The sequence below is a fragment of the Trichoplusia ni genome, chromosome 9 (genome assembly GCF_003590095.1).
Source record: "Trichoplusia ni isolate ovarian cell line Hi5 chromosome 9, tn1, whole genome shotgun sequence".
Taxonomy (NCBI): Eukaryota; Metazoa; Arthropoda; class Insecta; order Lepidoptera; family Noctuidae; genus Trichoplusia; species Trichoplusia ni.
In genome coordinates this window covers 691762-719056 of record NC_039486.1, presented here as the reverse complement: position 1 = coordinate 719056, position 27295 = coordinate 691762, and the positions used below count along the sequence as shown (strand labels likewise).

At 37.2% G+C, this 27295-nt stretch overlaps 4 protein-coding genes and 2 pseudogenes across 4 annotated transcripts; 3 read left to right on the top strand and 3 right to left on the bottom strand.

The window, feature by feature from the left end:
• Positions 1-364: 364 nt before the first annotated feature.
• LOC113497668 (trypsin CFT-1-like) lies at positions 365-3123 on the top strand. Its single transcript, XM_026877334.1, has 5 exons — positions 365-570; positions 1281-1359; positions 1663-1828; positions 2361-2604; positions 2748-3123. Exons 1-5 carry the CDS (start codon positions 559-561, stop codon positions 3018-3020), a joined length of 774 nt encoding a protein of 257 aa, XP_026733135.1. The 5' UTR covers positions 365-558; the 3' UTR covers positions 3021-3123.
• A 603-nt stretch (positions 3124-3726) lies between these two features.
• Positions 3727-5509, top strand: LOC113497676 (trypsin CFT-1-like). The gene is made up of 4 exons (XM_026877342.1): positions 3727-3817; positions 4099-4267; positions 4732-4987; positions 5109-5509. Exons 1-4 carry the CDS (start codon positions 3772-3774, stop codon positions 5397-5399), a joined length of 762 nt encoding a protein of 253 aa, XP_026733143.1. The 5' UTR covers positions 3727-3771; the 3' UTR covers positions 5400-5509.
• A 4516-nt stretch (positions 5510-10025) lies between these two features.
• LOC113497675 (trypsin, alkaline C-like) lies at positions 10026-11995 on the bottom strand. Its single transcript, XM_026877341.1, has 4 exons — positions 11910-11995; positions 11160-11328; positions 10623-10878; positions 10026-10331 (listed from the first exon to the last, which is right to left on the bottom strand). The coding sequence occupies exons 1-4, from the start codon at positions 11950-11952 to the stop codon at positions 10032-10034; spliced, it is 768 nt and encodes a 255-aa protein (XP_026733142.1). The 5' UTR covers positions 11953-11995; the 3' UTR covers positions 10026-10031.
• A 3073-nt stretch (positions 11996-15068) lies between these two features.
• Positions 15069-16599, bottom strand: LOC113497673 (trypsin, alkaline C-like). The gene is made up of 4 exons (XM_026877339.1): positions 16523-16599; positions 16017-16185; positions 15673-15928; positions 15069-15466 (listed from the first exon to the last, which is right to left on the bottom strand). The coding sequence occupies exons 1-4, from the start codon at positions 16563-16565 to the stop codon at positions 15164-15166; spliced, it is 771 nt and encodes a 256-aa protein (XP_026733140.1). The 5' UTR covers positions 16566-16599; the 3' UTR covers positions 15069-15163.
• A 1068-nt stretch (positions 16600-17667) lies between these two features.
• LOC113497677 lies at positions 17668-19670 on the top strand (annotated as a pseudogene).
• A 2538-nt stretch (positions 19671-22208) lies between these two features.
• On the bottom strand, positions 22209-23659 carry LOC113497713 (annotated as a pseudogene).
• Between the last annotated feature and the right edge of the window lie 3636 nt (positions 23660-27295).

Genomic DNA, 27295 nt, shown 5'->3' with positions numbered 1-27295 from the left:
TTGTTCCAGATTAGTAAATTTTGAAACAATTTAAATGATGCAGTATTTTTAGAGCGGATATCGTCATGTTACGTATTTGTTATTATATTTTGATAAGAAAATTAACATCCGGTGTAGCTTTCTAGGGTTCCGTACATCGTAAGGAAAGAAGCCTTGTGATATGTTTAAACTAAGATAATAATCAACGAATGTCCATTGTCTGGAAGGAGGAGGAATGATTCTCCACATCGAAGTTAAGTTTATTTTCGGAAGATAAATGTTTTGAGATAGTTTTAAGTGTAAATTAATTTGGTATGATTTTAAGAACTTCGAAGCTCCAAAATTCCTGTGCTGGAAATTTTGCTACCCAAGTTTGCTCATCAATAACGTTGCTTTAAATCGGAACAGTGTTCAAGGGAAAAAGAATTTCTTAAGTTTCAGAGATTCTGTCCATTGTAACGGTATAAGATGAAAAAGAAGAAAGACAGCGTGCCTCCGGGGAGTTTGCTGCGCGCTTTGTTTTTTCACAGCATGAACACTTAAAAGCGGCAAGGTTAGGGCGAATATGGCTGATGTTCAATGAAGATTGTCGTAAGTACTAGTACAGGCTTAGATTTTATCATGATTTTTGTATAATAAACAGCCCTGGCTTAGCCGCTACTATGTATATTCCTCATCCAGTTGACTTGGCTATATCAAGAACCCTCCATTTTTCTTTTTCGTCTTTGGCTTCAACTGTTACAGCTAGATCTACTTATAGTTGAACAAAGCTATAGAACAAGGTGTTTATGCATGTCCCCAGGCACGTCAAGTGGTAAAGTTACCTAATTGAATACAAATGAATCAAAGCACTTCAAATACTTGACGTCAAACGCTTGTTATTTGCTATTTCAGACGGGATAAAAATTTAAGGAGAATTTCAAATTGATTTACATACGTGATCAAAAAATAATTGTTCAAGAATGGTTTATTCGCTCGTATTTTTCGCGTTCGCCCGTCTCGCACAGCTCATCGTTTAGGAATCCTGTTGGTTCCAAAACTAGGTGATGTAAAAAAAGGCGGAAGTAAGCCGTTCTAAAACCAATATGTATCCGCCCCATGAAAGATATCACAATAATGTATTGTGATTCAAAGATATAAATAATCTCCCAATATTCCTATCACAAAGATTCCTAACAAACATAATAAATAATGGACCCAATTTATCTTATTATTAATAGATAGTCATTGATTAGCCTCACAGGCTTAAATTGTCGTCAACATTATCTTCCTATATATATAGTATTTGTTTCTATTTTCAGCACTCTCAATTGTGGAAGACTGAAACTCGAACGATGCGTGGCGTTGCTCTGTTGGCTTTCTGCTTGGCGGCTGTGGCAGGTAAGCAAGCTGGTCTCAAAGAGTTATAGTTTTTTCAATTCACCCATTTATGATATGCCGAAATTAGTGAACTAGATTTAGAATATGTATATTTGAAGCTCTGCAAGTAAGAATAACACCTCGTTACAATTGTTTCTATATTTTTTTAATTTATAAGTTAGGAAAAAAAAGGTTTTGTTTCATCCCTCCCAAATGTGAAACCAGTAGTTTTTAGACCGGAATTTCATTTACTCATGTTTAAGGTTTTTCACTTTACAGGGAAATTTTGTTATATTTGCAACTTAATCGTTCGTTTGCTTTCAGCCGTGCCTAGCACTTCAAGACTGAGTGATAAAAGTTTATCCACTATCGACCAGTATCCCTCCAGCGCCTCCATCCTCAGCACTTGGGATGACATCGCCTTGGTTTATGTCTGCGCCGGTGTCATCATCAACAACAGGTCTATCCTGACAGCTGGCCATTGCATGTAGTAAGTAACTTTTGCATCCTAGCTTCTAAACTATCGGTTTGCAGTCTTTGGGTTGTTAGCTTCTGTGAATAAAGCTTGGACGGATTGCCGTCCTATCGGGCTATTAGTTTAAGGAAATAGATTGTAATCCTGTGTTTTCGCTGTCCCTAGTGCACAATAATATGTCCCGCGCAGCTGGCTGGCCACACATTATGTTATAGAATAAGAAGAACAAATATGTAGATCACCAGAATTGTACATGCATTTACGTCTAATGGTTTTTATAACTTAATTATAATTGAAATACTGAAACTGCCTTTAAAAAATCATTAGACTAAAATCTAAAATTAAACCGCGATAAAATCCGTAAAAGAAGTTTCATTTCAATGTCTAATATTCGCGTAAACCTAAGAAACCACTAATCATTAGGCATTTTAATATTTTTTGTTAAACTTACAAACGGTTATGAACTGCAAAATCAGAAATATTGCTCGATAAAACTTATTACTTATTAAACCATTACGCTATTTTATTCTTCAATTGTCTCTTTCAGCTACCGTCCTCCTTCTCAATACCGCGTCCGAATTGGATCGTCTTACACCAACTCAGGTGGCCAGGTTCTACCCGCCTTACAATTGATCATACACCCTGACTTCAACGACGCTAATTTACATTCTGACCTGTCTATTGTCCGCACGCCAGTATTTACCTACAGCCACAACATTCGGCCCGCACCTATTGCTGGGTACCACCTTGCTGACGACCTGAACGTTTGGGCTACGAGCTGGCGCCAAATTGTAAGTAGCGAGTACTATTTTTTTTCTACATTATGCATAATTAATAAATTTTGAATTTCCTGCCTTTCACTGCCTAGTGCTCTGACTACGATAAAGCGATTTCTCTGTGCCAAGTTTATGAATAAATGTTTTCTTCCCATTAGGAGGGAGATCGCCAAATCAGTGAGGAGCAGGTCGTGACTATTAGCAACGACCTCTGCAGAACTCGCTTTGACGGTATCGACGCTGAAGTCACCTCTGACGTAGTCTGCACCAGATGGCCTAATCAAGAGTTCAATGGCTACTGTAGTGGGTTCGGCTCTGGCATATACCAGTCTGGCATCCTCGTCGCCGTCCACACAAACTGCTTCGGTTCACGCCCCGCTATCAACATTCGCGTGGCCAACTACACATCTTGGATTCAGTCGAATGCCTGAAATGTTTAATAGGAAACATTCTAATCGTAATATGTTTTATTGACTGTTACTGCTTTCAATTTATATTTTAAATAAATAACTGTTTTTTATTTAAACTTCGTTATTCATTTTTTCTCAATCACCAATATAACTATATCTATAATATACTGTGTGAAGATATCCTTGCCAAGTAGAAGACAAATTTATAAGTAAGATAAGAGAAGTCTTAAAATGTCTGATTTCCGTCAAATCACTGTCAATCCTGGAGCTGATCATGGTACATCGATGGACATCGGTGGAAGTGCCTCGACACTAGAAGTGGTACAAGGTCCAATACATTGACGCCAAACTTATTGTCTACAAAAATAGAATACAGTATAATTAAAGTATAATTTAATTTTAATTAGAGTTATGCCTAGTTGTTCGGCTATGATAGGCAAAAACGACGGCAGAAAGAAAATGCTACTTGGGGTTAGGTATCAAATATAATTTGTAGACTGGCAAGTTTATGAGTCCTAAGCTTGGCCGTGATTTACTACTATATAAATACATTAAAAATTTATGGAGCGATCATGACTACCACTTCCATTTTGCTTTCCATGATAGTGACGACTAATCTTTTCAGTAGCTAGGCGAGTGTTCACGACAAATCAGATGTTCAGTTCCTAGGTAATCAATCGATAATAGTTAATAATCATCTGAGTATCGATAAATTAGACGCATATAAAGCAGCTTCGTCTGCTGCGAGCCACACTCGGTTAGACGTTACACAATGCGTGTCATTGCTTTGTTGGCTCTCTGCTTCGCGGCTGTGGCAGGTAGGCAAATTTATAATACTAAAAATTATAATAAAAATTTAAATAATTTCAATAGTAAGTATTAACGATGTTGAATTTTTTTGCTGAAGGGTTTTGATGAACGTTACATTGCATATGACATTTTGGAATTTAATATTATTTAAAAGTTACGATCAGTTTTCTTTTTTTAATACCACAAAATATATATTTTTTTTTTGGTAAATGCCGGGTTCTTAATTTTTTTCCCAAGTCTCTTGGGAATGGGCTTTTCGTAACTTTTTTAACCTGTGTCCTCTTCTCAGCCGTCCCCAGCAGCGATACGAGGATCGCCGGGGGAAGTTTAGTGACCATTGATAAGTACCCCTCCAGTGCCTCCATCATCCACACCTGGGATGGTCTCCACCACACCTTCAACTGCGCCGGCACCATCATTAACAACAGATCCATCCTGACAGCTGGTCACTGCATCTAGTAAGTTAATTTTTTTTTTATCAAAACGCACCTTTTTATTTATTAAATTTATGTGTCTACGGAGGAGGGATTTTAAGAAGTTGACATTTGCCAAAAATACGCTTGAGTCAATGAAAAAGGTTGCGACCCGCACTCACTATTATAACTTACTTACCACATAACTTTTATCTGACGAATATGTATGACGTTTTTACAGCTTTTGTGTAGAAAATATGTCAACCGGCCATATTTATTCCTCAGATAGAAGTTAACTGATGATTGAAAAATCGGCCCTTACTAAAACTAATTTAAGGAACAGAACAATTTTCATCAATATTTTATTAGTCCCGAATTCAAAAAAGTGTCAGCAAATTGCACGGACTTAATTTTGCAAAAATAAAAGAAATTGCTTATAATTACAATTTTAATAAAATCTTAATAATTATTTTCGTTGGTCATTTCTTAAACCTTTACTTCTGATTTAGCTATTACCCGCACATCTTCTTCCGCATCCGAGTGGGATCGTCTTACGGTACGACTGGCGGTGAACTACTCGCAGTCTCCCAACAGTTCCAGTACCCCGGCTACAATGACGATAACTTCCGCTACGACATAGCCATCCTTCGCACAGCTAGCTTCATCAGCTACAACAACAACGTCAGGCCCTCTCCTATCGCCGGATCCTCGTATGTCATTGCCGACAACCAGACCGCCTGGGCTACTGGCTGGCAGGAAACCCAGGTTAGTCGAGTTTTTATCTATATTCCGTGCAGATTCCGAATCACATTGAGAATACTTATATACAATCTTAACCTATTAGATACCGTCAAGAGAAAAGGTTTTAATGATCTCATTTTACCAGGATACGTCTGCTGGTCAAGCTAGTTTGCGTCAGCTGAGTGACGCTCAGGTCGTCACCGTCAACGGGGACGTCTGCAATTCTCTCTACGAGGCAATGGACATGCCGATCACCCCAGAGATGTTATGTACCTCCTGGCCGCAGCAAGGCAATGGGCAGTGTGTTGGCGTGTTCGGTGCTGGCGTCTACCATTCGAACACGCTCGTCGGTGTCACCACGCAGTGCTCGCCTATATTGCCTACTGTCAACACTCGTGTCTCCAGCTACGTCGAATGGATTCAAACAAACGCCTAAAATGTTAGCTTTAAGACTTTGAATAATATTATGTAAAACCTAATACTTTTTGTGATAAACATGCGTGAATGCATAATAACCTAAGTACAAATAAAGACTGGATTACCTACGTTTATTATTTTATTCAGCCAATAAACCCGTAATGTAAGATCTAAAAAAAAACTTAAAATTTGTCAATATTCGGCCAATTGATATTTTGTTTGTTCAAGAATGAATTTTGACGCACACGATATTAATCTGAATCGTAAAGATTAAAAACACAGAAGGAGATTATAAACGAAAAAAATAATTACTAGTACCTACTTTGAACGGCTGCGTTAGATAACATAGGCCGTAGTTGGAAAAAACTGGATTGAGACAGATTGATCATATGACGCAGGCATTGATTAATCAGCTGATAAAATGAAAATCATTGAACTTGTTTTGCTCAATTTTAGAATTTGAAAAATACGTCTATAACAACCATATAGGTCCTTGCTCTATATGATCTCTAATGTAATCTTATGAATTTAACTATAATCGCATAAAGATTTGAGATTGCGACGTTTTTCCCCTCGCGATAACCAAAAATTGGAATACCTCAAGGTAGCGTTTTGGGTTCATTGTTTGTAATACAGTGCAACCTTAATATGACGTACCTCAATATAACGACTTCCTCGATTTAACAAATTCTTCGTAATCCCCTTGAATTATCCATAAGAGTCAATCTATACTAATATATAAAGCTGAAGAGTTTGTTTGTTTGTTTGTTTGAACGCGCTAATCTCAGGAACTACTGGTTCGTTTTGAAAAATTATATTAAAATATTTTTAAAATTAAAATATTTTATTAAAATATAATAATATTTTTGTGTTGAATAGACCATTTATCACGGAAGGCTATAGGCTATATAACATCACGCTGCGACTAATAGGAGCGAAGATACAATGGAAAATGTGGAAAAAACGGGGAAAATTCTAACCAGGATGACCTGGACGAAGTCGCGGGCAACAGCTAGTATAAAATATACCTTTACATTGCGAACATTCTTTGCGTACAACCTCTTAATAACGAATTTTCAACTATCAAGAAAAAGTATTCATACCTCTAATTAACGAATTTGCCGATCCAAAACCTTTATATGAAGTTTCCACCAATAATATAACTCTTAATCTTATAATGTGACTCATGTCTCGACATGTTTCGACACGCTTTTGTTTGTAAAGTAATCATTGTTGTTTTGATAGGAAGTAATGTAAACACCTCTGCTCGTCACTATTGATAAAGATTTAAGTTAAAATGGCTCAAAAACGTAAAAGGTGTTCCCTATCGGTCGCAGAAAAGCGAAACATCATTAATTATGTTGACCAAAATCCTATGACGAAAAAATTTTACATAGCTAATAAGTTCGGGATTCCCGCAAGTACATTGGCTACAATTTTAAAATTTAAATATAAGTTTTCAGAAGAAAGTGGTTTGGATGTAAACAGTAAAAGATGGTTCGAGGACGAAGAGTAGACCTTTACCTCTTTACAACGAATTTTAGACCAATCTAACCTCAACATAACAAACCTCAGTTCAACGAATTACTTGATATTACGAATATTTTCTTGTTTCCCTCCGATTTGTTATATCGAGGTTGCACTGTATTTCTATTCGATGTTCTTCCCGAATAACATAAATTCCCGATTAATATAATAGAAACACATCGATTATGTTAGTCGGGAAATTTTTGACTGCTAAGTTACGTTATCTATGACTTTAAATGTTTATTAAAAGCATGTCCAATGTTTGAAATATCAGATATTTCTGGTTTTAATTAGTTCGTATTTGTATCCTGTAGAATTTTCAGATAGCATTTGCAATGATTATCTAAAACGGATTATTATGTCAGTACATAGATACAGAAAGTATAGTACTGGTCTAGGTACTGGCATAATAATCGTTTAACAGTCCCAGGGTATAACTGGAAGAACCAGACTTTTCTAGGCCATAGTTGTACAAAATCCAATTTCAATGTGTGGAATAATCTGTTATGAACATAAACAACTTTATCTCGTAATCTCACTCACTACTGGTACGATTATTTTTTTCAATGCCAGATAAAATATTATTTAATGAAGGTTATTGGCTATACAACATCACACTTTCTGCAATAGGAGTATAGCAGCAGTGAGAAATGTTACGAAAAAGAACGGAGAAATTATCTAATTAATAATATATTGGTTTCTTAGGTTTACGCGAATGTTAGACATTGAAATGAAACTACTTTTACGAACGTCGTTTTCGAAACGTCGTTATTATTATATTTTTTCGGTTCCAGTTTAGTATTCAGGGACTTGGAATAATTTTATCGTTTGTTTTTAATTTTGATTTCTTATTGCACAATCAAGTTTTCCACACTTATTCAGTTGTTTACCTCGAAGTATGGTCGCAACGTTTCCGAGATGTGACTATTTTTTTTTCTGCTTCTACCCCGATTACTAAAGCTATTATACACAGTGATTCTTTATTCGTCTTACAAAAGCAGCCCAGTTCATGTAACCGACATAAAATACCCCTAGGCACGACTTTTTTTTTATCATCAACTAAGATAGTAAGTACGAAGAAAAATTAAACAAGAGAAATCTGAAATATACTCTTAAAAATGATAAAAACGCCGCCGCCCGCGCCTCTCACCCTTGTTACAAGGCTCGGACCGCGCTCGCAACAGAGCTGTGTTTCTAAAAAACTACGAATTGCATCATAATATTGAATAAAAATTGCATTTTAAATTTATTCAAATCTCATAAATACCTATGTTTTTATCATGAACGTGTTCTAGTCATTGGATACATGAACTGGGCTGCTTTTGTAAGACGAATAAAGAATCACTGTGTATAATAGCTATAGTGATCGGAAGATCGGTGAAGAGATAATAGATGTAATATATGTATTAAATCTTATCAACTCATTGAAAACGTAATATCTTTTAGATAAGGAACTACTAAGTCATGGCTGTGATATCTGTCTGAATCTGCTTTGAATGGTAGTAATCAAAGATAAAAGAATTCGAAAACATTTTGGAAGGAAATAATTATTTGGCGATTGAAATACTCGCCCCATTATAACATCAGTCTGAACAGGAAAATAGGTCACGTAATGGTTAGCACATATTTACCCTTTGGACCCAAATGTAAAAACAGAACCTTTTGCGGAGACTTCGCTGTCCGTCCGTCACCAGGGTGTATCTCATGAACCGTCATAGCTATATACAAGTTGAGATTTTTACCGATCTGTCATATTGCTTGCCGACCCTCTGTCTCTCTGATTAGAGAGTAAAGATGAGATTTTAAAAATATTTATAATATATCTGATAAAAGGTACCAAATGTACGGCTTCTAATGTCATAAAAAAATACATGGATATCATTATTTATAATGATTAAACATAGTTTATGTTTAAATGCTTTAGCCACGCAGTTAAAGCAGCAGCTTCGGATTTTCTTGTCCTTTTTCAGGTTTTTATTCAAAGACAGGTTTTGGTCAAATACTTAAAGATTTTACTTTTCTTTCAGTTGCCCCCAGAAGTTATAACTTGGTCAATTTATCGATCTTCTATACTGTGCACCGTGGAATTTTAATGGTATATATAAATTTAATGGTATTCCTTCCATAACAATATGAAGTCATCCAAAAGCTGTAAAAGATCTTTTACTGTTTTTTTTTATAGAATAGAATATTTATTTAATGTTGTTACAGGTATAACAAAAAAATAACAGGTGGTAGTGTACATGAAAAGGGATCTCCGTAACATACCCAGAGGGTGTACATTATTGGCATAGGTGCAATCACAATGAATTAACAAATTAAATAAAAGTACTTAACTAAAATAAAAATCACTAATAAACACAATAAAGGAACAAAATTTGTTAGAAACAATAGTAAAATTATCTCCTTAATAACATTTCTCTGTTGAAAAATCGTTAATGCTATAATAACATTTACTAACTAGGTACATTTTGAGTCTTTTTTTGAATAATTTATCATTTAAGTCTCTTATTGGTTTTGGTATCTTATTGTAAACGATTGGTGCCATACAAAAGACACTTTTATGTAGTAAGGCCGTGTTAGACATCTTTATATATAATTTTTGGCTATCTCGCCTGTTTCTATTATTTACTTCAGAGAGCCTCTTAAACAAATTTGGATTAGATTCAACAAAGACCGAGATTTCAAAGATATACAGAGAAGGCAAAGTTAAAATATGGTGCTTAATAAAGACTGGTCTACATGAGTCAATGGACTGCATTTGAAACATTGACCTGATATTTTTTTTTGCATTTTAAAAATTACATCTTTATTGGTCGAATTTGCCCAGAAGATGATACCATATCGTAAAATTGAGCTGACAGTACCATGGTAAGCTGTTATCAGAGCTTCTGTGTTTAAAACTGGCACAAGTTTTGATAAAAGGTAGGCTGTTTTGCCTAGTTTTTTTGCTTAGTTTATCTAAGTGCGCTTTCCAATCTAGTCGTTGGTCAACAATTAAACCGAGAAATTTTTACTCTTGCCGTTAAAAATAAAAATCATGTTTTGATTTTTTAAGTTTATTAAAAGTACCAAAAAATTAAGTATTTTTAACGTTTCGCTTAGTTCATTCCACATGTGTATCTTAGGCATTGGCTTGGATCCAGGTTGAGTAGCTGCTGACGCGGGCGTTGCCACCAGGCAATCGGTATGATTCGGGTGTACGGCATCCACCTCCAAATGCACATATACCGACGACAACACCGTTGTGGAAGACGGGGCCGCCGGAGTCGCCCCAACACTGGTCACGACCGCCGACGCCGAGCCAGCCAACACACAACATGTCAGGTGTGATGGGCACACCAAACAAGTATAACCACCTGCAAGTCTCGTATGAGATGGTCCACACTTGTACATCGCGAAGTTGCTCGGAATGATCATCTGTCTGTAAGAAATAATAAAGTTAATGAGCATCAAACCAAATGAATGATCTGGTAAACAATTTCCTACTGATTTCAAATACGTTAATGTGCCTTTTTAAGGGATTAAACGATTTCGAGGTCTGAGGCTGAGGGTTCGGCGAGACGTGAGGATATGTAAGACTCTAGCCGATTAAAAACAGTCCGGGCTCCTTCAGCTGCCTGAGCCAGAGCCACGCTATCGCTAGCGCATGCTTTGCGCGACTCTGTCTGTATCTTAAGTAACGTTTGCAGATTAATGTAAGAAGCGAACTTACTTCAGTTGCACCCCAGCCCGTGGCCCAAACAACCTCGTTATCTGGTAAATTGTAGGTGGAGCCGGCGATAGGGGCGGGTTGCACGGTGGCGCTGTATTTAATCTCGACCGCAGTTCGTAATATAGCAACGTCATCATCATACTTATGTGTGGTATAAGTTGGATATATCAGGAAAGCCGCAAGAGGCAAGACTTCACCGCCACTACTTCTGTAGGAAGAGCCAATGCGGACACGAATAACCTCAGTAGGTTCGAGACTGAAAAGTAAATTTTTCTTTTATTCAACATTATTCAAGCGTACGATACTAATTTAATATATAAAATTATCGTGTCAGGGTGTACGAAGTTGAACAGCCCCAGAACGGCAGATCGATTCTCATGAAATTTTGTGTGCATATTGGTTAGGTCTGAGAACTGAGAATCGGACAAGATCTATTTTTCATCTCACGTGCTTGTTTCATTCGTGTATATTGTTTCTCCCTCCACCAGAATAACCAACGTTTGTGGTGTCAGCTAGTTTGCAATAAAATAAACTCACTATACACAGTGGGCCGCGCTGAGTATAGATCGGTTGTTGATAATGGTACCGCCACAATGTTGCTGGAAGTTCACCATGTCGAGAGTGTGGAGGACGGCGGCCATTGATGGGTATTTATCGATAGTGGTGAGGTCACCCCCCACGATCCGTGATGGGTTGCTGGGGGCCGCTGAAAGATAAAGGATGGTGTTTTAGTTTTAGGCAGCAGGAAAATTCTGTAAACCTCGTCGTGTTAAGAGATGGTTCATGTGGATTATACTATGAAATTAAAAATTTTAGCGTAAGTAAAAGAAGGTAAATAGAAAGTAGTGTTTTTAGGGGGTTGCATGTATATTTATACATCTATATATTAGCAATATTTTTTTACATAAAAATGCTTAAACACAATTACTTTACGAAAAATGCTTGAGAATATTCGAATAACCTTTATATTTTGTCGTGTTTAAAGTCCAAATTTTAATAAAAACTCTGTTTCTATACACCCCAAAATACCTCTATTTACCCCCGTTTTACTGAATTTCGGGAGATACGAATGCTCATGTTTGAAATAGTACTTCCATTAGGAAACGGAGGGAAACACTTTTGTTTCAAGAAAGCAGCGAACTTTTTTCTATGTGAATCTCTATGTGGAGAAAATCACGAGCTGACAATTAATTTTTTATCTTAATCTGATTTTCTTGAGGAAAGTTATCCATTATCAGACATGGGTCTGTTTAAAAGCGTTGTTAACAATCTCAAGCTCAAGCTCACCTGCCACAGCAACTACCACAAGAGCCAACACTGCGATCCGCATTGTCGATGTTACTAGAAGTGTCTGAACCGGTTAAATAAACAGTATTTATATCTATGTAGACAACATTTTTATTTATTACATGTTTCTATCTCTTACCAGATATAATCGTTTTTTTTCCTCTTTATCGGTTTTCCTCCTTCCCTAGTGTTTTAGCGTTCTGTATGATAGTTTCAATAACTTTCCTCTGCCTTCTTCTTTCTGCATTTGATTTCTGATGCACCCATTGAACCTTGCTTTCTTATAGAGTTTTTTTAAGCCATGAAGGATAAAAATCCCTACATATTTTATTAATATCATCATGAATAGGTATATATAGTAGGTAAACATTCACTTGTAATAATAATTGTCTTCGTATAAAATAGCGGCGGAACCTACGCTATGCACATGGCCGAATCACACTTGACCAAACCTTATCATTCGATTACCAAAACTACGAAAATAATCCGAACAAGGATAAAATTATTAATGGGTACATTTTCCGCGACCGGTTTATCAGATATTATCTATTCTATAATCGTATTATTATGTAAAACTGTTGTTTCCTTGACGATTTTTAGTTCCTTTAGAAATGGGGATAACATCAACATTAAAATGGTTCATGAAATATAGCCTGGTCATGAGCAGACGGACAGACAGACAGATGGACAGAGGAGTCTCAGTAATAAGGCTAATAAAATGTTGATCGAGGCTCTTGCCAAGTCCACCTCATGTGACTAATCCAAAAATATATTTCGGACTTAATGCAGTGATCAAAAATTTTGCCCAGAGGTCTAATCGATGTATAACCACTTTATTAGGCTTCTTGGAGGTAAAACGTTTCGGTGTGAAAACTGGGTAACTACACTGCAGAACACCTTGCGGTGCTTCAAAGCTAGCTGCTGACTGACAAGCCTCGCTACATTAAGCTTTTGCCATTACCAAAACAAGAACCGCTCGAAACTATGTCTCAAGGAGTAACCGAGCCCGCAAAATGTCGCGCAGAGGGTTTTGCATGGTGACCTCAGCCACTTGGCTATGCTGCAGCCCAGCAGTCAACCAAATTTCTTTTTGTGTCATCACTTACGTTTGTTAAGTGGTGTAATTAATTAACTGACTAAGACTGAATTGAAAAGCTCCATAGGGGAGTTATAAGTAAAGTCTTTTTTGTGTTCTCTTTAAGCATTAATTTAAATTTTCATTGATGATTCCCATGGCACAGCTCTCCCCATCTCGGAGGTGGACTTTTACAGTTGCAACACAGCTTTTTTTTAACTGGGGTGGCTGTTAAAGCTTAAGTTTGGTCATAAAGTTGATTTAGTTTTCACCTAAATGATTTGTTGTTTCTCTTGAATCTATTTGCTTCGTGTTGCTAGTCTCACTTGTACTTTACCGATTTTACTTAGACAACGCAACGGAAGTCAAATGCTAAAACATGTTTTTGGATTTTGCTTCGGAGGAAAACCGAAAAATTACCTCATACCTTTTCATCTTTGAGTTTAATGATATAAAAATTATGTAAAAGATAATAAATTTCTCTATGTCTATATAAATATTGCTTCAATAGTTGTTGCAGACACTTTACAGTGGGATCACATTGCATATTCTAACGTTTTGCGTCGCTCCCGATGTGCGTTAAACGTTGCATATAAGTAACGTCAAAAGTCTCGACAAGGGACGACGTGTGTACGTGCCTGCGTTTTCGAGCCATAATTAAGAGTATTCGATTTTTTGGTACTGGACAATTTTTCTTTCATCGGCGTGGATAGGTCTAACTTCTATTTCAATAAGTTTTTAATCTCGACTGGGCGCTCAATACAATGCCATTTATATTAAGTTTATTTGTAAAGTGTTCATGACTGTGAATAATTACCAGTTTTTAGTAAATTGAATTATATCCCTTGATTTTCATCACCGTGCTCTCATTGCCGTGGTTTCCGTGGACAAAATTTGCTATGGTAATGAAAAAAAATACACGGGAATGAAAAAAACATCATCGCCGTGCCTTGTAAAACAGTTTCCTTTCATTGCCGTGGCCACGAGTTTCATTTCCGTGACTTATGTTTTCATCGCCACTGGACAGGGATGTAGCTATTTATAGTTATATTATAAAAATAATATCATGTGTTAATTTTTACATATCTTTACAAATTATATTCTATTATTATTGCGTATAAATTAGTACTATTTATTTCTGTTTCAATTATTAACGTTATCATTTAAATATTCTTGTACACTATAATAACATTTCATTGCCATGAACGCATGTTTCATCGCCGTGGCACGGAATTTTCAATCTTGTATATCTCTTTAGTTTTTTAAGCTATCAGCTAGATATTAAGCAAAACTGCATATCTGATCAAAAACTTGAGTAAACACTATTTTTTCTTGTTCTAAAGTTGAAGAATAAAAATCCAAGGAAATGAAGATTTTATTGGACCTGTTGAAATTCACCCATTTTTGTATCTCTTACTACATACATATGTACAAGTATTAAGTTCAGTTCCCTCACTCGTCACTGCCTTTTTCGGATGGGAAATCATTTAATGACTAATTCGGTTTTGGATTTAGCAGAAGGGTGTTTCAGACTTCTACTGACTAAAACCCATCTATTTTGCTTCCTTTGCCCTTCGTGTATCACTGAATGGTGGTCTCCAGTTCATGCTTTTTATATGCAAATTTTATAATATAATGCTTTAGTAGTATATTGTATATCGTATAAGGCGATATGTATTTTTTTAAACCTCTTTCTCCCACCCCTTTGATTCTACATCATGGGAAGTGCCTGGGACACTTCCCTTTTTAAGGCTTTCACTGGGACATACGCACAACATGCAGGTGCCTTGTCGAGAATCCCAGATAGCTACAAAACTGTTATAATTTGTGGTGATGAACTCATTTGGGCTATTAATATAAAAGCTGTGGAGACTAGGCCGCTCAAAATTGGGCTCTCCAGAATATAGCAGGAGGCATAACCTGTGAGTTAGGCTAGATAGGGTACACCGCGGTCTATGCACAAATGTTTTCCCCTCTGTGTGAAGTCCATCCAAAGGCTGTAAAAGATTTCTTACCGACAATCTTCCCCGCCGCTAACACGAAACGTACTGTTGCGAAGTAGTATCAAAAATAAAATTCGTGTATGGATTTTTTGACGTTTAATTATAATACCGAAAATTTCGAAAGTTTCATTAAGCTCATTTGCGAAACTTAGTTTATTCCTTATCTAATTTGTACCTTAGGCATTGGCTTGGATCCAGGTTGAGTAGCTACTGACGCGGGCATTGACACTAGGGTATCGGTGTGATTGGGGTGTGCGGCATCCACCTCCAAATGCACATACACCAACAACAACACCGTTGTGGAAGACGGGGCCACCGGAGTCGCCCCAACACTGGTCACGACCACCGACGCCGAGCCAGCCGATACACAGCATGTCGGTGGTGATGCGCACACCCAATAAATAGAGCCACCTGCAAGTCTCGTGTTTGACGGTCCACACTTGTACATCGCGAAGTTGCTCAGAATGAAACTCATTTGTCTGAAAGAAAAAGTAATAAATTAATGAAATAATGAAACTCATGTTAAATTGACATACGTTTAAGTAAAATTTTTCGGGGTTCAAAGACTTCGACGTGAGGATATGACGGAGTTACACCTGAGCCAGAGCCATGAGATCTAAATCTAGATCGAGTCTATCTGCACTTTAAGGTACGTCCTCGAAATTAATGCAAGAAACGAACTTACTTCAGTTGCACCCCAGCCGGTGGCCCACACAACCTCGTCGTCTGCTAAATCGTAGGAGGGCCCGGCTATAGGGGCGGGTTGCACGGTGGCGCTGTATTTAATCTCGACCGCAGTTCGTAATATAGCAACGTCATCATCATACTTATGTATGGTATAAGTTGGATACATCAAGATAGCCGCAAGAGGCAAGACTTCACCGCCACTACTTCTGTAGGAAGAGCCAATTCGGACACGAGTACTCTCAACAGTTTCGCCACTGAAAGGGAAATTGTCGTTTTACATAATTGGTTAAATATTGGTAATTTGTAAAATTAAGACACTTATTTCCAATAGAATTAACTCACTATACACAGTGGGCCGCGCTAAGTATAGATCTGTTGTTGATGATGGTACCCCCGCAATTTTGCTGGAAGTTTATCATGTCGCGAGTCATAAGGACGGCGGCCATTGATGGGTACTTGTCGATAGTGGTGAGGTCACCCCCCGCGATCCGTGACGGGTTGCTGGGGGCCGCTGGAAGATAAATGATGGTACAAAAAAAACGGTTGTTTTGAGTATTTTTAGGAAGCAGCAAAGAAAGGAGGTTCGTGAGGATTACATGAAATTTAAAATTTTTGCGAACTGAGAGATACGAAAGCTTTTATTCGGAATAATTACTTTCATTAGGAAATGGAAGGAAACACCTTTGTTTCAAAAAAGCAGCGGATTATTTTGAATGTGAATGGCTCTTGAAAAAAGTAACAAGCTAGCAGCTTTCTTTTTTGAACAGTTGATTGATTTTTTTTGAAGAAAGCTAGCCATATCCGGACATGGGCCTGTTTAAAAGTGTTGTTAACAAGTACTAGCTTACCTGCCACAGCAACTACCACAAGAGCTAACACTGCTATCCGCATTGTCGATGTCACTACGAAGTATCTGAACCGGCTTATTAATTAGTATTTATATCTACATATATAGCCAAGATTTTTATCTATTACATGTTTCTATCTCTTACGACGATTTTTGAACGTTTTTATCGGTTTTCCTCCTTTCGGTTTTCCTCCTTCCCTTTTAGCGTTCTGCATGATATTATGAAACAACTCTTAAATTCACTTTCAGTTATTGATCCTTGATGCATCCATTCTTTCTTTTTTTGTGAAAGATACAAATGCCTCTATATTTTATTAATACCCTGTACTGTTTTCATAACTTCATGTATAAATACTACCTAGACAGGTAACTCCGGGCAAAACCGCATGGTTGAACTAGGTAAACATTAGAATGTATTTATGATTTTCATATAAAATTACGGCATAATCTACGCATGGCCGAGTCACGCTTGACTAAACTTACATTAACATTACCAAAACTACGAAAATAAACCGAACAAGGATATTATTAATGGGTACATTTTCCGCGACGGATTTATCAAACATAATCTTTTCAATAATCGTATTACTATGCAAAACTGTTATTTCCTTGACTATTTCTAGTTTCTTTAGAAATGGGGAAAATACAAACATTAAAATAGTTCATGAAATATATCCTACTGATGAGCAGACGGACAAATAGACGGATAGCTTTAAATGCGCTTAAGGAATATTAGCGGCTTTTAAAATATTGACCGGGTCTTACCATGTGCCGTGTGTTGAACCAAAAATATTTTTCTAAAGTTCTGAGCGATGTATTAACATGTATTCATTTATTCTCTCACCACAAACAAGTTCATAGTTTGTGAGAGACTGGTGCTTAAGTAAGACTTCTTGAAAATCTGTATTACAGGTAGTACAGTAGTATCACCACTTTATATGGATTCTTGGAGGTTTCCAATCTTATCCAATAGATCGATCAGAGATCAGTGTGACAATTCGTTTATTAGACAAAGTAACAGAAGTCATAACATGTTTTTGGATTTTGTAAGAAGGAAAACCAAAAAAATTTCCTCATACCTTTTAATCTTTGATATAAAAATTATGTAAAAGATAATAATTTTCTCTATACCTATATAAGTATTGCTTCAATAGTTGTTGCAGACACTTTACAGTGAGGACAAAGCAATGCGGATCGCAGTTTTAGCTCTTGTGGTAGTAGCTGTAGCGGGTAAGCATATCAAACATTAAGTTAAGCTCACTCAGCCTTTTTCCGGATGGGAAATCGTCAAATGACTCCTTCGGCTTTGGGCTTAGCGGAACGGTGTGTCAGACTTCCAATAACTAAAACTCACCCATATTCCTTCCCTTCCCTTCAATTACCGAGGCCACTCGAAAAGCCCTAATGAACTTCACAGAGTGGTCACTGCCTGGGGTACTATTTCCGTCGGGTCTCCTGCCGTCCTATATGGCGAGGGGGTAATGACTGACAATTGCGTCGTGTTCGTAAACGGGTGTTGTTTTTGGTGGGTGGTCGGTCTACTGTCCTTTATCTCAGTAGTATTTGATATTCAAAAAGTGTTCATTTTACTACTACAAATTGCTCTGGATGTGTAAAAAATTTGTTGTAAAAAACTGCACCAAGTAAATAAATAAGCAGAACACAGAAAATAAATTTCTACTGTCCAGTTATTATTCCTCCCAAAGACCTTTAGCTAATCAAAGTGTTGCAGTAGATTCTTTTTCTGTTTTGGACTACTTCGAAACAACCAGTGAATAGTCATGTAAGCATGCATTTCTCTTTACGTTTACGATGACTTTCGCCTTGACTTGGTCTATATAAAAATACATTAAAGTTTAATATAAATTTATTTTTCTTCTAGCTGCCCCCAGGAATCCTTCCAGGATTGTGGGAGGTGACCTCACCACTATTGACAAGTATCCATCGATGGCCGCCGTCCTGTATTCTGAGAATATGGTGAACTTTTCGCAGTTCTGCGGCGGCACTATCATCAATAACAGATCTATTCTCAGCGCGGCCCACTGCATTGAGTAAGTTGATTTAGTTAAGAGCATAATTTTGTTTATACCATATTTTGTTAATAAGAAGTTTATTTCATCATGCTACTAAGCCTTTACACTTGCTTCTTGTTATCTCTGCATTACCCTATGGTTAACTCGTAGAGAATGCCTCAGGTATTCAATAAGTCCAGTAAGTCCACCTTTGTATATATTTTCATCTATAAAGAACAGAAATCTAGTAATGAATGTACTATTTACTTTTCAGTTATGCTCCTGTGGAGACAATCCGTGTCCGCATCGGCTCCTCGTACAGCAGTAGCGGCGGGGAAGTGTTACCTCTAGCGGCTATGCTGTTACATCCAGACTACAGTCCTTGGCGTGTACATCACGACATCACCATCTTACGAACTTCGGTCGAGATTAAATACAGCGCCACCGTGCAACCCGCCCCTATCGCCGGCTCCACCTACAATTTAGCAGATGACGCGGTCGTTTGGGCTACTGGTTGGGGCATCACTGAGGTACGTACGTTTGTTATGAGTTCTGAATACACTGCTTAATGAATACATAATGTAAATACAATACAATTTCATATTGTGTTAGAATTTTAAGTGACTATAAGTATAGACGGCAAGGAATAAGACGATTAAAAAGTTCTGACATCCTTTCAGTTTGATGACGTATCTGAGCAGCTTCGAGATGTGCAAGTCTGGACCGTCAACCATGAGATCTGTCGTCAGCGCTACTTGTGGACTCTTCACCGCATTACCACTGACATGCTGTGCACCGGCTGGCTCGACGTCGGCGGCCGTGACCAGTGCATGCTGGACTCCGGCGGCCCGTCTACCACAACGGTGTCGTTGTTGGTGTGTGCTCGTTTGGACAAGGATGCGCTTCACCTAGATTCCCTGGTGTCAATACCCGCGTATCCAGTTACTCCGACTGGATTATAGCCAACGCCTAAAATGTGATTAAAATTGTATTGTTAATGAACTTAAAACGCCATTACCAAATTTACAAATACCCTTTTCAATCATGAGTTTGTAGTAATAATCAATTAAATCTGTAAAAAATCCTAAACTTGATTAAATATGATTCCTTAATATATCTTGTATCTATGTCTATGGAGATCTTTTTTTTTTATTGAGCGAAACACATTATTTCCTGAAATTCCGCCAATGCCATCATCACATTGCCAATTGAGTTTTGTACCAAAATTGCCTTAGAACAAAAATAAAGTTAAAAAAAACACCACTACTGCAAGGCACCAGTTATACATAGTATCACGGTTAAGGATAAATTTGTAGTTTAAGAGTATTATTTAGATAACTTAATCTAGGCGCAAAACTTATGCTAAGCGTATTGCTGAATCATGGTTAGTGAGTCGTTATCTGATGAGACTACGATGAACATTAAAATAAGGATAATATTTAATTATTACATTTTCCGCTATAAATCTTTTTGTCATTTTTATCGCAGTTCTCGAAAGTATTTCCCAGGACTTTTCCACAACGTCATATACGCTACGAAGGGTGTCAAATGAAAGGCTAGTACACAAGTATACACTTTAAGAAAGGCCAACACTAAATAGACGGGCTATTCAGATAAGACGCATAAGAAAGGGTTTGCACACGTTTAGTTTTCTTTATCAATCTCTCTGTCAGTAAAATTGACAGACACATATTATTTTTGGAAAGCAACCAACAGTTTAAATCATAAGACTGGCCTTCCAGTGAGCGTGGGAAGTGCGAGTGATAGCAGAGATATAGCTGAACTGTTTAGAGAACATTTTACCACTAAGTCTCCACTGGGTTCTTCGTCTGCAGATCCTGGGTCCACCATGACCGGTGAATTGTATAGGGTGTCTGCTAAACAAGTTCGACAAATTGTGAGTAGCATGTCTAGGGGCAAGTCACCGGGTCATGATGGACTCAGTATCGAGCATCTAAAATACGCTGGTGTTCATTTACCGCGTGTGCTGGCAATGTTCTTTACCTTATGTCTGAATCACTCGTACTTGCCTATAGACCTTATGAAAACCATCGTAGTACCAATAGTTTAAAAATAAAACTGGAGATTTGTCTGATAAGAACAATTACCGACCGATTTCCTTGGCTACAATTGTGGCCAAGGTGTTGGACAGTGTGCTCGACTCAGAACTTGATAAAAATATTAATATTCATGATGCTCAGTTTGGTTTTCGCGCGGGACTTTCCACTGAAAGCGCAATTCTGAGTCTGAAGCACACTGTCCAATACTACACGGAAAGAAGTACACCTGTGTATGCATGCTTTCTTGACCTCTCCAAGGCATTTGACCTTGTGTCGTATGACTTGTTATGGGAGAAACTCAAGAAAACCCGCGTGCCTACACAGGTACAACGGATTTTTCATTTCTGGTACCAAAACCAGAATAATTATGTAAGGTGGGCAAATGCCTTCTCGGACACGTACAGGTTGGAGTGCGGGGTGAGACAAGGTGGTTTGAGTTCTCCTAGGCTCTTCAACTTGTACGTGAATGAGCTTATAGTTGGGCTCAGCAGCACACGAGTGGGATGCTGGATTGACAACATTTGTATGAACAACTTTAGTTACGCAGACGACATGGTGCTGCTGACCCCAACTGTAAGTGCAATGAGGCAGTTGCTTGCAATATGTGAAACATATAGCATTCAGCATGGATTGATGTACAATGCTAAGAAGAGCGAGTACATGGTTTTCAAGGCCCCCGGTAAATGTACATTGAATGTGCCCGCAATAAAGCTAAATGGCATTGAACTAAAGCGGGTAGAAAAGTTTAAATATCTTGGACATTACGTTACAGAGGACCTTGAGGACCAGGTTGACATAGAACGGGAACGTAGGGCATTGGCGGTTAGAAGTAATATGCTGGCCCGCAGGTTTGTGCGTTGTAGTAAACAAGTTAAAGTCACTCTATTTAAAGCCTACTGTCAGACTTTCTACACGTGCAGCCTGTGGTTCAGATATACGCAGAGGACGCTCAATGCCTTACGTGTCCAATATAACAACGGGTTTAGGATGTTGTTGGGGTTGCCCCGTTTTTGCAGTGCCTCCGGTATGTTTGCGGAAGCCAGGGTAGACGGCTTCCACGCGGTAATACGCAAGCGGCTCGTATCACTACTGAGCAGGGTCAGGAGCAGCACCAACAGCATCCTGCAGGTTATTGCGGAAAAGCAGGACTCAGACATCCTGAAAGCATTTATACGCGCACAAATTTACTATAAATCTTATTATTTTGTAATTATGTATGGACATTGTTCTGAAATAAAGATTATTATTATTATTATTATTATTATTATTAGTCTGAAGCATATATTACGCGCTTTCTTTGGCTGAGTCCAGTCTTACTTCTTCCTCGCCTTATTCATATGAAGAAAACGACAATCTAACCTATCGATGAAACAACAACCAGTCACGAACACTTCTCGGTGACATTCTAAGTAGCACTTTACGAATCTCAAGGTCACCTTTAACAAGCTCTCCTGATTCGCACCGCAGCCAACGAAATAGCAGGTTGGGGTGGTTTAAAAGTAATTACTTCAGTAGTACTTCACAATATTTTGCTACAAACCTAGCATCCAGGTATTTTTGCTTTTGGCGGGATGTTTGCGAAAACGTATTTTGTATAATAAATAAAATATTTGTGTAGATATTTTAACGTTTTATTTAAAAAGTATGATTAGAAAGAATTTGAGTATTCCTTAGGTTTCAACAGTTCATTTAAAAATATTATATATATTTCCGACTGTATATTTTAGGCATTGGCTTGGATCCAGTTGGTATAGCTAGAGACGCGAGCATTGACACCAGGGAATCGGGCCGAAGCGCATCCTCTTCCGAATGAGCAAACACCAACAACGACAACCATCGTGGTAGACGGGGCCACCAGAGTCACCCTGGCACTGGTCGCGACCGCCGACGCCGAGCCACCCAGTGCAGAGCATGTCAGTCGTGATCCTTGTGAGATTCAATAAGTAGCGGAGCCTGCAGGCGTCGTGGTTGATTGTCCAGACTTGCACATCGCGCAGCTGCTCAGAAACTAAGCCTCCTTGCTGTAAAACGAAGTACCCGGTTACTACAATTGTAACAAGTAAAATTATACTAGGATTAAATTGATACCAGAAGGAAGGCAAGGCAGAACTTACTTCGATGCGGCCCCAGCCAGTAGCCCAGACGACCTCGTCATCTTGCAAGTTATAGTTGGTCCCGGCGATAGGCGCGGGCTGTACGACGTCACTGTATTTAATCTCGACAGCAGTTCGTAAGATGGTGATATCGTTATCGTTTCCAGAGTATTGAGGATGATTTATGATATTCGCTAGGGGCAAAACTTCACCACCGCTGTTGGCGTAGGTAGAGCCGACGCGGACTCGGAAATTCGGGACCGAACCACTGAAAATAAAAGTTTTATTTTATTAAAATGTTACGAGAAAAACGACAGAGCAAGATTTGAGCAAGGCTTTAAATATGTTTTACTAATACTGTAGTGCTGAGTGTTATTTAATAACAAAGACGTAAAACAGAGAGGGAAAATAAATACAAATGAAAATCTGATTTAGAATTTGATCATAATCATAATCTGTGACAAAAATTAAGAAAAGTACACTCACATGATACAATGAGCAGCACTGAGAATAGATCTGTTGTTGATGATGGTTCCGCCGCAAATTTGACCAAACTGCACTAAATTCTGAGAGAACAACAGGGCAGCCATTGAGGGGTACTTGTCGATGGTAGTCAGGTCACCTCCCACGATCCTTGAAGGATCCCTGGGGGCAGCTGAAGAGAAAAACAAAAGAAAAGTTGTAGTACAGTGAAACATGCATTTATTTGAATGAAAGGTTGTGAATTTCCAGTAATTCTTGATAGATTACCTTAATCTTTAAATTTTAATAAGTCTGCTTGAAATTTTCTACTTGCAAACATTGTTATTTTTAATAAGCTACTTTTTGACTTCCTTTAGAGTGTCCGATGATTTTAAAATCACTGTAGATATTATTATATTCTCACCTGTGACAGCTACTACAAAAAGAGCTAAAACTGCGAAGCGCATTGTTGTTTTTACTGTTAATTCTGAAGTGATGATTAAATTGATTCCTAATACAGTATTTATATTGATATCGTCTAATACTTTTATTCTATCAGCTTTGCTCTATCTAGACAATCGCAGATGTTAACAAATTCATAGGGTTTCCCGCGCAATTCTGTATTTTCCTATTTTAATACATTTTTAGGGATCAGTATAGAAGTATTTAAATTCTGATAACGTGATAGAATTAGTAGTTTATTATCATTAATTGATGTGTTGGCGATCATTTATACTTCTGTTGTTAAACTTTTTTTTGAAATTCATTCTTTTTCAAGTAATAACAGCCATTTCTAGCAGATAGGTGAATATTTTTCATGGAAATTGCGAGGACTTTGCTTATTTGTTTTTTATCGGGGTTAATTCTCAAGGAGCGATTGATCAAATGCATTTTATTGCAAAATACAGTGTTTGCTTTGATCGAAAATGCCTTTGATCGAAACCGTCGGCAACGTTGCTTGCTAGAAGATATAAAAAAATATGTGTGTTTTCAGAAATAAGTATTGATTTTTAAGATACTTTACAAAATAACCAAAGTCGAAACCAACATAGTAATTTCCGACTCACGCTTAGCCAGTTTTTATCTAATGATTAGACATTAAATAAGAAAACAGTGTTTATCGTAAACAGCCGATAATTTATAATTTGTTTCGGAAGCATATTTTTGATAAGAATTCATCTAAGAAAAACCCATATGTAGGGTATTTTTGTATGAAACACATACACTTCCATATTATGACACATCCAATACATCTGAAGAATTCAATGTACTTGCGAAATTTCGGAAATTTTTCGAAATCAATATCCATATCTCAAAATTATAAGCCTTATGAGTTCCTTTTTGAACGTAAAACAAGTAGGAAGCACCCTGTATAGTTCACCCTTACTCATAGTACATCCGGTCGTAAATATAATAATGACATCGGTATTAAAAATTAAACCAATATTATTGAATGGCCAACAGATTAAGAAAACCATTAAGTAATTAATTCCACATCATTATTTAACGAAATTAAGATTATTTATTAAGTTTCCTATGCTCAATCAAGTTTTTGTCCTTGACATAGATACAAAAATCTAGTTTTTATTCAAATTAAATGAATAGGAAATAATATAAAACGAATGATTAAATTTATTTAAGTTAAATTTTCTTACGATAATAATAAAATGGTTATTTGATGCCGTCATTAGCTACGTACTTACTCATAACAATTACCATAGCGGACTGGATTTAATGCGAGACTACCAGAAATTACTAGCAAAAATCGAATTCGTAAGTTCTACGGGAGGCATCTCAAATGTACGAAAACGACTAGCTAAGGTCCCGTGATAATGTAAAAAAGTTCAATTCCCCTTTTTTTATTTTACTTTGTAGTTTGTTTCTCTGGACTAGTCTAGACGCCTGCACGGATAGCCAAGTGGTAGAGGACCCCAGGTCAAACCCACTGAGCGCGACGTGTCACAGGTTCGACAAGCATTTATATGAACCACTAATTTAACGTTACTGTTTAGTTTATTAAGATTTTTATTCGAAATTTAGGCAGAGATTTAATATTCTTGTATAAATTCAACAGAGAGAGAAGATTAATAGTTGCCCACCGGTCTAAGAATAAAAAATGTTATACATTGTATACGTCTTTCGCATTATATGATTTTGGCTCATATTTGTTGTTTTTGTTAGTTTATAAGTTTAATATTTGTGCACCAGTAATGGTAGAATACAAGATACTAGTTTATAATATGTAACACCTTAATGTACTGTTTTCTAACAAATAAATTTATCTTTCTTTCTTTCTATTACCAAGACGTTTAATATATACGAGTACTTGAATAAGTAACACTCTCAGATCTTTCATTAGCATATTGCTCCACTCTACATATCGGTCATACCAACTGGCCTATGAACGGTCAGGCACCGAGTAAGCAACAAAAAATATTTTGTGCTGGCGGAAGCCAAACAGCCCAAAATGCATGAACTCTATCCATAAAGGGTGTCCTGAAAATGGGTAAAAGGGGTCAAAATCAGCGTGATGATCTTTAATTGTTTGAATTATTTCTGATACCGAATACGACTGAAGTTAATGTTTGGGTCAACCTGTTTATTTTCGTAAAGAAAATGTTGTATTAAATTGGATTCAGAATTTTGGTGAGTGCCAAAAAAATGTTGTGAGGTATCCTAGAAATTTATGGGATTTATTAAATTTCCGGAGATCGTGTATTTAAGTTAATTTATGTCCCTTATCAGTTTTAAATAAACATATTTGCGCCTATCGTACGTGACTTGGAATCTCCATTGATATTTTAATCTTTTCCTGATAATGTGAATGATACGATACACTATATTACATATAAATACTACTACTTCAAGTATCAAAATCATTAACATTCGTTACCTACAGAGTGAATGAAGAATTGAAAGCGCTTTAATGTACCGTAAAAATTTCTAATTTAGTCTGAAATTTATAGAACAATAGAGGCGCCTAGAAAAGTAAAACTTAAATAATAAAACACTCGAATGTATGGTGTTTGGTGTGATAGGCCAGGCACCGTCAATTATCGAAACGCAATATTTATTGACGTCAACGATGGTAGAAATTAGAATTGTCGTATTACATCACTTAGGAACGAGGCGTTTGCGAAAATGGTTGTAGTTCACGTTGCAGAGCATCGAAGAACTACTATCCTATAGCTACGTCAATATTTAATGGAGGGAAGAAAGATGAGGCGGTTCCATAAAAAAGTGAATAGCGGTTGAACTGATTCAAACTCTTGCGCTCTGTATAGCCCTCCTGAAGACCGGTGGGTTGGCAGTGTAAAAGAAAAAGCAATGGATTTCAGCGGTCCTGGTATCGGTCTATCATCTTTACCGTAGAAAATAATCCTATCAGGTTGAAATTCGCTCGTCATAGAACAACTTTGTTGACTTTAATTTCCCAAGCTTAGTAGTATGCTGACAGCTGGACCACTATTTCACAGTCCTTTTGTGTCAACCGACTACGATTTTTTTTTATTTGACAGCAGAATTGAGACTCAGGTTTTTTAACATCATATCACTCGACTTGAGAATAAGGTAAGAAATATGAGATGTGGACACAAATAATTAACATTATGAATGATTTGAAATCAGAACGATTAAGATATTAGGAACGTGAGGAGAATGTTAAATCTGTTAAATCACTATGAGTTGTGTGTTTCATTAATAGATTTTTGCAAATCAATATCCGCTGATAAGGTTAGGAGTTTATGTTTGACGTCGAGATCTTTTGTTTTTGCCTCATTCAATCATCTTATCAGCAAGCTTACAACTGAAACCAGTTTGTGCCGGTTTTACATTATGATACGAATTGTATTCGGTTGACAACTAAGAAATATTTTATTGCGAATCGAGCCTTATTGTAAACTAAGATGTTGCGAGTGAATGTGGTGGCATCGGTAGCTGTATATGGGTTATGAAGTCCTCATTAAATAACTCAATGATTTAATTTGTTGGTATTTTACTTATTGTTAAGATTCAGAAAAAAGTGCTGAAGGCAACGAATTGCACCGAATTCAGTTGCAAATCGTACCAGTGCAATTTATGACAGTTTAAGGAGTCAAATACATTTTTGAAACGCTGTCGAAAGCAGCTTGCTATTCTGTTCCATTGT

Excerpts from the sequence above, each read along its gene's own strand:
- LOC113497668 (XM_026877334.1), top strand. Across the intron at positions 1,360-1,662 it reads CTGCTTGGCGGCTGTGGCAG|CCGTGCCTAGCACTTCAAGA; the intron begins GTAAGCAAGCTG and ends GTTTGCTTTCAG. Across the intron at positions 1,829-2,360 it reads ACAGCTGGCCATTGCATGTA|CTACCGTCCTCCTTCTCAAT; the intron begins GTAAGTAACTTT and ends TGTCTCTTTCAG.
- LOC113497676 (XM_026877342.1), top strand. The coding sequence starts at position 3,772 with ATGCGTGTCATTGCTTTGTTGGCTCTCTGCTTCGCGGCTGTGGCAG. Across the intron at positions 4,268-4,731 it reads ACAGCTGGTCACTGCATCTA|CTATTACCCGCACATCTTCT; the intron begins GTAAGTTAATTT and ends CTTCTGATTTAG. Across the intron at positions 4,988-5,108 it reads CTGGCTGGCAGGAAACCCAG|GATACGTCTGCTGGTCAAGC; the intron begins GTTAGTCGAGTT and ends TCATTTTACCAG.
- LOC113497675 (XM_026877341.1), bottom strand. The coding sequence starts at position 11,952 with ATGCGGATCGCAGTGTTGGCTCTTGTGGTAGTTGCTGTGGCAG. Across the intron at positions 10,879-11,159 it reads AGCGCGGCCCACTGTGTATA|TCTCGAACCTACTGAGGTTA; the intron begins GTGAGTTTATTT and ends TTTACTTTTCAG. Across the intron at positions 10,332-10,622 it reads CGGGCTGGGGTGCAACTGAA|ACAGATGATCATTCCGAGCA; the intron begins GTAAGTTCGCTT and ends TATTTCTTACAG.
- LOC113497673 (XM_026877339.1), bottom strand. The coding sequence starts at position 16,565 with ATGCGGATAGCAGTGTTAGCTCTTGTGGTAGTTGCTGTGGCAG. Across the intron at positions 15,929-16,016 it reads AGCGCGGCCCACTGTGTATA|TGGCGAAACTGTTGAGAGTA; the intron begins GTGAGTTAATTC and ends TTTCCCTTTCAG. Across the intron at positions 15,467-15,672 it reads CCGGCTGGGGTGCAACTGAA|ACAAATGAGTTTCATTCTGA; the intron begins GTAAGTTCGTTT and ends TTTTTCTTTCAG.